The sequence below is a fragment of the Bombina bombina genome, chromosome 3, assembly GCF_027579735.1.
Source record: "Bombina bombina isolate aBomBom1 chromosome 3, aBomBom1.pri, whole genome shotgun sequence".
Taxonomy (NCBI): domain Eukaryota; kingdom Metazoa; phylum Chordata; class Amphibia; order Anura; family Bombinatoridae; genus Bombina; species Bombina bombina.
In genome coordinates this window covers 977,380,322-977,392,910 of record NC_069501.1, presented here as the reverse complement: position 1 = coordinate 977,392,910, position 12,589 = coordinate 977,380,322, and the positions used below count along the sequence as shown (strand labels likewise).

General features: G+C 39.2%; 1 protein-coding gene across 1 annotated transcript in view; it reads left to right on the top strand.

Moving 5' to 3' along the window:
• Nucleotides 1–12,589, top strand: part of LMBR1L (limb development membrane protein 1 like) — a gene marked incomplete in the record, with an annotated part of 163,133 nt that overhangs the window by 101,447 nt on the left and 49,097 nt on the right. The window contains 6 exon segments of the mRNA XM_053708078.1: nt 1,114–1,182; nt 2,009–2,073; nt 2,282–2,354; nt 2,435–2,518; nt 11,254–11,330; nt 11,405–11,482. Coding sequence (XP_053564053.1) covers nt 1,114–1,182; nt 2,009–2,073; nt 2,282–2,354; nt 2,435–2,518; nt 11,254–11,330; nt 11,405–11,482 — 446 coding nt within the window.

Below are 12,589 nucleotides of genomic sequence, written 5' to 3'. Positions count from 1 at the left end.
TTTAATTAATTTATTAATTGCCAAATAATTGTTTTAGCTTTTTTTTTTTCTTAATGCGTTTGACAAAAAAAAAAAAATCGTTTCATTTTGTTATTCCAAAGTTTAAAGCGTCAAATGAAAAATCATGCTCAGAATACAGCGCTCCATTGAAACCCTCTGAATTTGTTATTTTTTCCCCCAAACTATTTTACATGTTTTTTTTTATTATTATTTATTTACTTTTTTACAAAGAAACTTTCAAAATATTTTAAAAATACTAATGCACTTAGTTTTTTTTTTTTAGAAATGCACACACCAGGAACCTAAGTTGTTTTTTTTTTTGTTTTATATATATTTTGTTGTTGTTTTAGTGGGCAATTGCAAATACCTCATAGTTCCATATAGACTAATAAAATCATTATTGTTAAAGGGACATTAAACCCAAAATTTTTCTTTCATAATTCAGACAGAAAATACAATTTTAAACAACATTCCAATTTACTTCTATTATCTAATTTGCTTAATTCTTTAGATATCCTTTGTTAAAGAAATAGCAATGCACACGGGAGAGCCAATCACAGGAGGCATCTATGTGCAGCCACCAATCAGAAGCTACTGAGCCTATCTAGATATGCTTTTCAGGAAAGAATATCAAGAGAATTAAGCAAATTAGATAATAGAAATAAATTAGAAAGTTGTTTAAAATGGTATGCTCTATCTGAATCATAAATTTTTTTTTGGGGTTTAATGTCTCTTTAAGCTGAAATATCTCAAGCACTTAATTTCAAATTTCCTATTTCTATATTAGTTCTTAATGCAAATAAATATTGTACATTTCAGGGAAGTTTGTTAATTCTGAGCATAGTTATACACTTTTATAATGAGGTGATTTAATTAAATTAGCGCAGCAATAATAATTCTCCATGTACAGTGTATAAAGATGTAGTTTGTGTGACTTGCAAAACTTCTCAGAAAGGTCCTGACTAAAGCGCTTTATTGCATTTATTGGGGTTTGAGTATGTCGGATATTTCTCAACCTTGCAGAAGATTAAATCGCACTCCAGTATTGGCTATTTATTGTAATTGTTTTAATCCTTTACTGGTGTGTTTTTTTGTTTTGTTTTTCCTTTGCAGACCTCTGGGAATACTACCTTCCATACCTCTATTCCGGTATCTCTCTCTTTGGTGTTCTTCTGCTTTTGTGTAAGTTATTCCTGTATTCTGACCATTTATGAACGTTAAAATAGATAAACCCACTCCACTGAGAATGAACACCAGCTAGAAAACAAATCCGTTCCTTGTCTGACAGGTGAGTGCCACTCGGGGTGCAGTCTCTTTTAGCTCACTATGTCTTTCACAGAGTAGACATATCCTGCATCATATCAGTCTGATCCAATTAATAGATATTTTACTAATCAGGAATCAGATTCTTAAGGGCTGGAAATCTAAATCCTCTCCAAAATGTAAAAAATATATATTTATACTAACATTCAAAGATGCTTAATCTACCCTTTTAGGAATTCTGAAGGAAACTGAAATTTTGAATAATTCTTTGAAATGAGGGATGAGGACATGCTTTACTATGAACGTTGATTTTTTTTTTATTTCTCTGCAGAACTAAGGACTGTATACTTTCTTATATATCCTTAATTAAAAGTATAAAAAAAAGTCACCCTGAGTGGCACTGGCCTTTTAAAACAAGCAAGGACATTTTTTCAGATGATGATCATTCTCAGTTGGTGTTATTTTTTTTTTTTTTTTTTTTAATACAGTTTCTGAAAGTTGTTACTTGAGGCATTAGTATTACTGAAATCAATGTTACACTATTAGACTGCATTAGTTTTAGGACACAAATGTGCTTTACAGATTACTTGACAGTTTCATTCTACTGTATGTGTAATTATCATTGTCACACTAATTTAATGACACGTTCCTTCTTACATAAATTCTAGTGCTTTCAAATCTTTTAAAATGATTTTCTCCAGAATTTCAGCAAAAATCTGATTTACTGTTTTATTTTTCCCTCTAGTTTGCACTCCTTTTGGTCTATCACGTATGTTCTCTGTCACTGGGAAACTGCTGGTCAAACCGCGGGTATGAAATTCTTTAAATGTTTGGAAACTGCACCCCTAAAACTGTCTGGGTTTTATATTGCATCAATACTTACAAAACAAAATATATTGTTTATTTAGTCAGATCGTTTGCATAGTATTTCTGAGTAGGGGGGTTTGATGCAGTTGTATTATTCCAGACATGCATATTCTTTCCCACTAATTAATACTTAATATTCCGGTCTCTCTAGCTCCTAGAGAATTTGGATGAACACCTGAGCTGTACAGCATTTGAGGAGGCTGCTATATCACGTAAAATATCTAGTGAGTACAGCTCTCATGTCCTTGTACTTGTTATGTATCACGTTTCACACACTCCTACTCACTGCTCTTCTGCATTTTAGCCAAAGCATCCTGCTGGTTGAATGTCAACATGGAGGCCCTGCAGAAACGTCTCTTGGCCATACAGAGCCACCGAATGATGCTGGGTAAGTGGCAGGAGACCACCTGTGATGGTAGAAATAAGCCATCTTCATGCTCAGACAACGGCTGTGAATTTATAACATATAATATGTATTTTAAGTTTAAGGAAAAAATATTTTGATGCTTCACTGATTGAATATTGTGATTCTTGCATTCTGGAGGGAAACAAACGTTGCCTGCGCCATATTCCCAAAGTTAAGTAAAACGGTGGGTTTTAGTACTATAGTTTGGCCAAATCATATAAGCACATCTGTGTTAAAGGGACAGTATACACCAATTTTCATATAACTGCATGTAATAGACACTACTATAAAGCAGAATACGCACAGACACTGATCTAAAAATCCAGTATAAAACCTTTTAAAAACTTTATTAGAAGCTTAAAAGGTTAGACTTGGACACCCACTGAAATGGGCTGGAAAGCAAAAAGAGCAGACTCCCCCTAAATGAAAAGACCCTTTACACAAGCAGGAGCCAGCTGGAGTAGCTAAACTCTCTACTTCTAAAACTTTGTGAATTGGTTAGGAGTCTGAAAATCAGCACAATGTTATTTTAAAATGAGCATAACTATACATTTAAAAAAACCAAAAAAAAAAAAACCGTATGGGCTATATAAATGGATCTACAAAACATTTATGCAAAGAAAAATCTAGTGTACAAGGTCCCTTTAATGCAAATCCCATAGGTGAGTACAACATTTCAACGTGTGGTGCATTTAGAATCCTTTATACTGTGCACATACATTTGTTTTTTCTGGTTTTGTTTTTCTTGTTTTTTTCCTGCAACCTAAAGAGAAAGGTTGGTCAGATCATTTTAAATGGACAGTAAAAACACTCTATAAAATGTTGTTGTGCATAGTAAAACATGGGTTGCAGTATACGTTCATTATTTATTTTGCCCAATTTTCATTTAATTTAGCTCTGTAAATTGTGGCTTTTATATTTCTCATAACTAAAATGCACTCTGCAGACTGCTACATTTGTGTCCCTAATTTACTTTTTCAGATAACGACTATAAAACTAACTGTGACCGTGGTTGGCTTTGTTGTCTGTAGATTAACACCCAGATTGGCTCATCTAGTTAAAGGGACAGTATACACCAATATTCATATAACTTCATGTAATAGAAAGAAGAATATGCACAGATAATGATCTAAAAATCCAGTTTAAAACCATTTAAAAACTTACTTAGAAGCTCCAAGCTTAGCACTGTTGATGAGGTTAGCTAGAACACCCAATTAAAGGTACTGGGAGCAGCACAATGTTATTAACAAATAAGCAAAACTGTACATTGTTACAAAAACACTCACAGATGGCCTATATAAATAGATCATCTACAAAATAATCTAGTGTACAATGTCCCTTTAAGGCAAACAGAGAATGGAGTTTGGCTATTCAAAGAACATTGCAGCAAACAAGATTAATTTGTTTTAAAAATGTTTAGACTTGGCTGATTGAAGTATTCTACACACAGAACAACATATATGCATTGCATTTACAAGATGTTTACGGTCCTTTTAACCTCCTCCAATTACCCATGACATGATTTGTAATGCGTAGCCAGTGTTATTTAGCAGGCCCCCCATTTGTATGTAATTTAAAGGGATTAATTGGGTGAGGTTACATGAGCCCACTTTAGCTGTCATTAGAGATGCTTTAGGCAAAATATGGTTCTAAAAAACCTGTTTTCATATATTTTTTTTAGATATTGCGCAGGTAACTGTTGTGTGTAGGTTTGTTTGTTTGTTTTTATGTCTCTTGATTTGTATTTTGTAAATTGTCTGAATTTGGTCCTTGCAGCAGCCCATTTGTGCCCAGGCTTTATTTTTCTCATCCTTGTATTCTAGGAATGTACATTTTGATTAAATCTCATCTTAAATATGTGTAAGAAGTTTTCAAATATTTTGGTTTACGTGAACTTTATGGAACATATGTAACAGGAGTTGGCTTTTGATTAAAGAGAGCTTATGTGTGCGAATGAGCACTATTAAACATTTATTTTGTATGAAAAAGTTTATATGCGACTCTTTTAAAGTAAGAGGAAGTGTGTGTTTCTGCTTAGCCCATCCCTTGTTGGGGTAGGGTGGGATCAAAAACAAAATGCATCACATAAATCGCTTTTGGTAGCATTTAGTCTGTTTAAAGGGACACTGAATCATTCTTTCGTGATTCAGGTAGAGCATGCAATTTTAAGCAACTTTCTAATTTACTTCTATTATCAATTTTTCTTCGTTCTCTTGCTATCTTTATTTGAAAAAGAAGGCATCTAAGCTTTTTTTTTTGGTTTAGAACACTGGACAGCACTTTTTTTTTATTGGTGGATAAATTTATCCACCAATCAATAAGAACCCAGGTTGTTCACCAAAAATGGGCCGGGATCTAAACTCACATTCTTGCATTTCAAATAAAGATTCCAAGAGAATGAAGAACATTTGATAATAGGAGTAAATTAGAAAGTTGCTTAAAATTGCATGCTCTATCTGAATCATGAAATAAAAAATTTGGGTTCAGTGTCCCTTTAATGTAAAATTACAGTTTGGGTAAGTGGTAGGTCATAAAAAAGGTACTTGAGGGCTATATTGTGGCTCCTTGGTTTTAGGTTAAACATCCCTGTTTCATAGCTTATCAGCGACCTTTACTCCCTTTTCTCCAACATTGATGTGTCCGGTCCACGGTGTCATCCTTACTTGTGGGAAATATCTCTTCCCCAACAGGAAATGGCAAAGAGCCCAGCAAAAGCTGTCCATATAGTCCCTCCTAGGCTCCGCCCACCCCAGTCATTCTCTTTGCCGTTGCATAGGCAACATCTCCACGGAGATGGTTAAGAGTATGTGGTGTTTAGTTGTAGTTTTTTTTTTTTATTCTACTATCAAGAGTTTGTTATTTTAAAATAGTGCTGGTATGTACTATTTACTCTGAAACAGAAAAAGATGAAGAGTTCTGTTTGTGAGAGGAAGATGATTTTAGCAGCAGTAACTAAAATAGTTTGCTGTTTCCACATAGGACTGTTGAGATGAAGTAACTTCAGTTGGGGGAAACAGTTAGCAGACTTTGCTGCTTAAGGTATGACTAGCCATATTTCTAACAAGACTGTGTAATGCTGGAAGGCTGTCATTTCCCCTCATGGGGACCAGTAAGCCATTTTCTTAGTCTCAAACAGAATAAAGGGCTTAATATGGGCTATAAAACTGGTAGACACTTTTATGGGCAAAATCGATTGCTTTATTTGGGCATTTTATACATCTTTATGTTGAAATTCACACTAATAAACTTTGGGGAACGTTTTTTAACGTCAGGCACTGGGTTAGACACCTTTCCAGTCAGGAAGGGCCTTCCCTGTTGTAGGCTGAGCCTCATTTTCGCGCCATTACTGCGCAGTTACTTTTGAGAGCAAGACATGCAGATGCATGTGTGTGGATCTGAAAGTAGTTGAAAAGGTTCCTAGAAGGCTTCATTTGGTATCGTATTCCCCCCTGGGTTTGGTAAAGTCGCAGCAAAGGCTGTAGCTGGGACTGTAGAGGGGTTAAAACTATAACCGTCTCCGGTTTCTTCATTTTAAGGGTTAAAGCTCTAAAATTTGGGGTGCAATACTTTGAATGCTTTAAGACACTGTGGTGAAAATTTGGTAAATTTTGAACAATTCCTTTATAGTTTTTCACATATTCAGTAATAAAGTGTGCCCTGTTTAAAATTTAAAGAGACGGTAACGTTTTGTTTTAAAACGGTTTTTTGTACTTTATTGACAAGTTTAAGCCTGTTTAACATGTCTGTGCCTTCAGATAAGCTATGTTCTATATGTATGAAAGCCAATGTGTCTCCCCCTTCAAAATTGTGTGATAATTGTGCCATAGCGTCCAAACAAAGTAAGGACAGTACTGCCACAGATAGTAAAGTTGCCCAAGATGATTCATCAGATGAAGGGAGTAGACCTAGTTCTACATCATCTCCTTCTGTGTCTACGCCAGTTTTGCCCACGCAGGAGGCCCCTAGTACTTCTAGCGCGCCAATGCTTATTACTATGCAACAATTGACGGCAGTAATGGATAACTCCATAGCAAATATTTTATCCAAAATGCCTGCATATCAGAGAAAGCGCGATTGCTCTGTTTTAAACACTGTAGAGCAGGAGGGTGCTGATGATAATTGCTCTGTCATACCCTCACACCAATCTGAAGGGGCCATGAGGGAGGTTTTGTCGGATGGGGAAATTTCAGATTCAGGTAGAATTTCTCAACAGGCAGAACCTGATGTTGTGACATTTAAATTTAAATTAGAGCATCTCCGCGCACTGCTTAAGGAGGTGTTATCTACTCTGGATGATTGTGACAACCTGGTCATTCCAGAAAAATTATGCAAGATGGACAAGTTCCTAGAGGTTCCAGTGCACCCCAACGCTTTTCCTATACCCAAGCGGGTGGCGGACATAGTGAATAAGGAGTGGGAGAAGCCCGGCATACCTTTTTGTTCCCCCTCCTATATTTAAGAAATTATTTCCTATGGTCGACCCCAGAAAGGACTTATGGCAGACAGTCCCGAAGGTCGAGGGGGCAGTTTCTACTCTAAACAAGCGCACTACTATTCCTATCGAGGATAATTGTGCTTTCAAAGATCCTATGGATAAAAAATTGGAGGGTTTGCTTAAAAAGATTTTTGTACAGCAAGGTTACCTCCTGCAACCCATTTTGTGCATTGTTTCTGTCACTACAGCAGCGTGGTTCTGTTTCGAGGAACTAGAAAAGTCGCTCAGTAGAGAGACTCCTTATGAGGAGGTATGGACAGAGTTCACTCAAGTTGGCTAATTCTTTTACTTTAGATGCCGCTTGCAATTAGCTAGATTAGCGGCGAAAAATTCAGGGTTTGCAGCGGATGTATCTTCCAAGACAAAATTGCTTAATATCCCCATCAAGGGTAAAACTCTGTTTGGGCCAGAATTGAAAGAGATTATCTCAGACATCACTGGGGGAAAGGGCCACGCCCTCCCACAAGATAGGCCTTTCAAAGCCAAGAATAAGTCTAATTTTCGTTCCTTTCGCAATTTCAGGAACGGACCGGCCTCCAACTCTGCATCCTCTAAACAAGAGGGTAATGCTTCGCAAACCAAACCAGCTTGGAAACCAATGCAAGGCTGGAACAAGGGTAAGCAGGCCAAGAAGCCTGCTGCTGCTAACAAAACAGCATGAAGGAGTAGCCCCCGATCCGGGACCGGATCTAGTAGGGGGGCAGACTCTCTCTCTTTGCTCAGGCTTGGGCAAGAGATGTTCAGGATCCCTGGGCACTAAAAATAGTTTCTCAGGGTTATCTTCTGGAATTCAAGGAACTACCCCAAGGGGAAGGTTCCACATGTCTCACTTATCTTCAAACCAAATAAAGAGACAGGCATTCTTACATTGTGTAGAAGACCTGTTAAAAATGGGAGTGATACACCCAGTTCCAACGGCGGAACAAGGAATGGGATTTTACTCAAATTTGTTTGTAGTTCCCAAAAAAGAGGGAACTTTCAGACCAATTCTGGATTTAAAGATCCTAAACAAATTTCTCAGAGTGCCATCGTTCAAAATGGAAACCATTCGAACGATTCTACCTACAATCCAGGAGGGTCAATTTATGACTAACGTGGATCTAAAGGATGCGTATCTACATATTCCTATCCACAAAGATCATCATCAGTTCCTAAGGTTCGCCTTTCTGGACAAACATTACCAGTTTGTGGCTCTCCCATTCGGGTTAGCCACTGCTCCAAGGATCTTCACAAAGGTACTCGGGTCCCTTCTAGCGGTTCTAAGACCAAGGGGCATTGCAGTAGCACCTTACTTGGACGACATTCTAATACAAGCGTCGTCTCTTTCAAAGGCAAAGGCTCACACAGACATCGTTCTCTCGCCTTTCTCAGATCTCACGGATGGAAACATAGAAAAAACGGATGAACATAGAAAAAGTTCCCTGTCTCCGTCGACAAGAGTTCCTTTCTTGGGAACAATAATAGATTCTTTAGAAATGAGGATTTTCCTGACAGAAGTCAGAAAGTCAAAACTTCTAAACGCTTGTCAAATTCTTCATTCTGTTCCACGTCCTTCCATAGCTCAGTGCATGGAAGTAGTAGGGTTGATGGTTGCAGCAATGGACATAGTTACTTTTGCGCGAATTCATCTAAGACCATTACAACTGTGCATGCTGAAACAGTGGAATGGGGACTATACAGACTTGTCTCCAGTGATTCAAGTAGATCAGAAGACCAGAGACTCACTCCGTTGGTGGCTAACCCTGGACCATCTGTCCCAGGGAATGAGCTTCCGCAGACCAGAGTGGGTCATCGTCACGACCGACGCCAGTCTAGTGGGCTGGGGCGCGGTCTGGGAATCCCTGAAAGCTCAGGGACTATGGTCTCGGGAAGAGTCTCTTCTCCCAATAAACATTCTAGAACTGAGAGCGATATTCAATGCTCTCAGGGCTTGGCCTCAACTAGCAAAGGCCAGATTCATAAGATTCCAATCGGACAACATGACGACTGTTGCTTATATCAATCATCAGGGGGGAACAAGGAGTTCCCTGGCGATGAGAGAAGTGACCAAAATAATAAAATGGGCGGAGGATCACTCCTGCCGCCTATCTGCGATCCACATCCCAGGAGTGGAAAACTGGGAGGCGGATTATCTGAGTCGTCAGACATTCCATCCGGGGGAGTGGGAACTCCACCCGGAGATCTTTGCCCAAATAACTCAATTATGGGGCATTCCAGACATGGATCTGATGGCGTCTCGTCAGAACTTCAAGGTTCCTTGCTACGGGTCCAGATCCAGGGATCCCAAGGCGACTCTAGTGGATGCATTAGTAGCGCCTTGGACCTTCAACCTAGCTTATGTGTTTCCACCGTTTCCTCTCATTCCCAGGCTGGTAGCCAGGATCAAGCAGGCGAGGGCCTCGGTGATCTTGATAGCTCCTGCGTGGCCACGCAGGACTTGGTATGCAGACCTGGTGAATATGTCATCGGTTCCACCATGGAAGCTACCTTTGAGACAGGATCTTCTTGTACAGGGTCCATTCGAACATCCAAATCTAGTCTCTCTCCAGCTGACGGCTTGGAAATTGAACGCTTGATTCTATCAAAGCGTGGGTTTTCAGATTCCGTGATAGATACTCTGGTTCAAGCCAGAAAACCGGTAACTAGAAAAATTTACCATAAAATATGGAAAAGATATATCTGCTGGTGTGAATCCAAGGGATTCTTATGGAATAAGATCAAAATTCCTAAGATCCTTTCCTTTCTACAAGAAGGTTTGGATAAGGGATTATCAGCGAGTTCTCTAAAGGGACAGATTTCTGCTTTATCTGTCTTGTTACACAAACGACTGGCAGCTGTGCCAGATGTTCAAGCATTTGTTCAGGCTTTGGTTAGGATCAAGCCTGTTTACAGACCTTTGACTCCTCCCTGGAGTCTAAATCTAGTTCTTTCAGTTCTCCAAGGGGTTCCGTTTGAACCTTTACATTCCATAGATATTAAGTTGTTATCTTGGAAAGTTTTGTTTTTAGTTGCTATTTCTTCTGCTAGAAGAGTTTCTGAGTTATCTGCTCTGCAGTGTACTCCGCCCTATCTGGTGTTCCATTCAGATAAGGTTGTTTTGCGTACTAAGCCTGGTTTTCTTCCAAAGGTTGTTTCCAACAAGAATATTAACCAGGAGATAGTTGTACCTTCTTTGTGTCCGAATCCAGTTTCAAAGAAGGAACGTTTGTTACACAATTTGGATGTAGTCCGTGCTCTAAAATTCTATTTAGAAGCTACTAAAGATTTCAGACAATCATTTTCTCTGTTTGTCGTCTATTCTGGTAAAAGGAGAGGTCAAAAAGCGACTTCTACCTCTCTTTCCTTTTGGCTTAAAAGCATCATCCGATTGGCTTACGAGACTGCCGGACGGTAGCCTCCTGAAAAGATCACAGCTCACTCTACTAGGGCTGTGGCTTCCACATGGGCCTTCAAGAACGAGGCTTCTGTTGATCAGATATGTAAGGCAGCGACTTGGTCTTCCCTGCACACTTTTGCCAAATTTTACAAATTTGATACTTTTGCTTCTTCGGAGGCTATTTTTGGGAGAAAGGTTTTGCAAGCCGTGGTGCCTTCTGTTTAGGTAACCTGATTTGCTCCCACCCTTCATCCGTGTCCTAAAGCTTTGGTATTGGTTCCCACAAGTAAGGATGACGCCGTGGACCGGACACACCAATGTTGGAGAAAACAGAATTTATGCTTACCTGATAAATTACTTTCTCCAACGGTGTGTCCGGTCGACGGCCCGCCCTGGTTTTTTAATCAGGTTTGATGAATTAATTTCTTTAACTACAGTCACCACGGCACCCTATAGTTTCTCCTGTGTTTTCCTCCTGTCCGTCGGTCGAATGACTGGGGTGGGCGGAGCCTAGGAGGGACTATATGGACAGCTTTTGCTGGGCTCTTTGCCATTTCCTGTTGTGGAAGAGATATTTCCCACAAGTAAGGATGACGCCGTGGACCGGACACACCGTTGGAGAAAGAAATTTATCAGGTAAGCATAAATTCTGTTTTTTTTGTTTTTTTTTCTTCACAAGAAGGATCTGATTGATGACTGTTTCTACTGTATTGACTTAAGAAAATGAATTGTATTAAGAACATATTTCCAGTTTTCCATTATCAAATGGGTCTGTCTCTTTAACATGCATCAGCTGCCTGCTCCTAATGTACATGTTTAATCATTTCTGCTGATAACTGTGTTTAGAAATGAGAAGAAGAGCTTCCCCTTGGCAGAGGAACCTGATGTACCCCCTGGCCATGCTGCTTCTCCTTGCTCTCACTGTAAGTATTGTCTTGCTGGTGGAAGTAGGGCTGATAAATACCTGCATGAATGCGTAACCCCTCTCCTTTTACAGGGGCTGTCTGTGCTGCTCGTCTGCTTCCATGTGCTAGAGCTACTCATCGATGAGGCTGCCATGCCGAAAGGGATGGAGGTATGAGCCTTCAAGTTATTTTGTATCTGTTGCTGCATAAATAAATGTGCTGAAGAAATCTAAACCATTAAATGTCATTACATGTAACTGGTGACACCTTTGTAATGCAGCGAGTGATTAGTCGGAACACTAATACACAACCTAATGTTCTCCACAGAAAATGTTGCCAGCCGGGTGGCATTTTGAAGGAGCCAGGTGGCATTATGAAGTAGCCGTGTGGGGGCAGTGCCATTTTTTTTTTTATAATTTCAGTGCAAACTAATTGCGTAATTTAACTTAAATATATTTAATGATGAGTTGTACAATAAAAATGGAAAATGTTTATTACTGACTAATTTTTGGCTTAATATTTGCAAAAAATATTAGCTGGGTGGTCTGTAAAATCAGCCTGGTGGTGAACCCACTAAAAAGGTCATGGTCAGAACACTGAAAACCTTTTTAATATTTCTTCATTTTCTTCAAATCCAAAGTGTAAACCACTTATTATAACTGTACAGAATGCCGCCCCCACCACCACCATAGATACAAATTTACAAATCAGACTTTTTTTTTTTTTCTTCTGAAAAATAAAACATTAGAAATACAATGCAGAGTAGTTATAAAGATAGACTTATTACTACATATGTGTATTCTGGCGTTTCGGATACCTCCTAATGCAGACAAAGATAGCTGCTTGTGCTGTTCAGCTATTTCTTTCTAATGACACGGTGAGTCCACGGGATCATCAATTACTGGGGTCTAGCTTTGTTCCACATCATTCTCTTCAGTAGGGCTGTGGTGGCTTTTGAGCATTTGGAAACTGGTGGGGTTTTTCATTCTCACTGTACCTTTTAATGTCTGGTGCTGCCCTATCCTGAATGCCTGATTAGGATTAGTCAAACTTTTTAGTTTTTTTTCCACGGGTCTATGGGGGGGGAGGAAGCCTTCCCATATCTGTGTACTGCCCTGCTGCCGGGCAGATTGGTCTCGGGTAAGTGCCTGCTTATTATTTCTCCTGTTAAGTGTAGTCAGTCCACGGGTCATCCATTACTTATGGGATTATAACTCCTCCCTAACAGGAAGTGCAAGAGGATCACCCAAGCAGAGCTGCTATATAGCTCCTCCCCT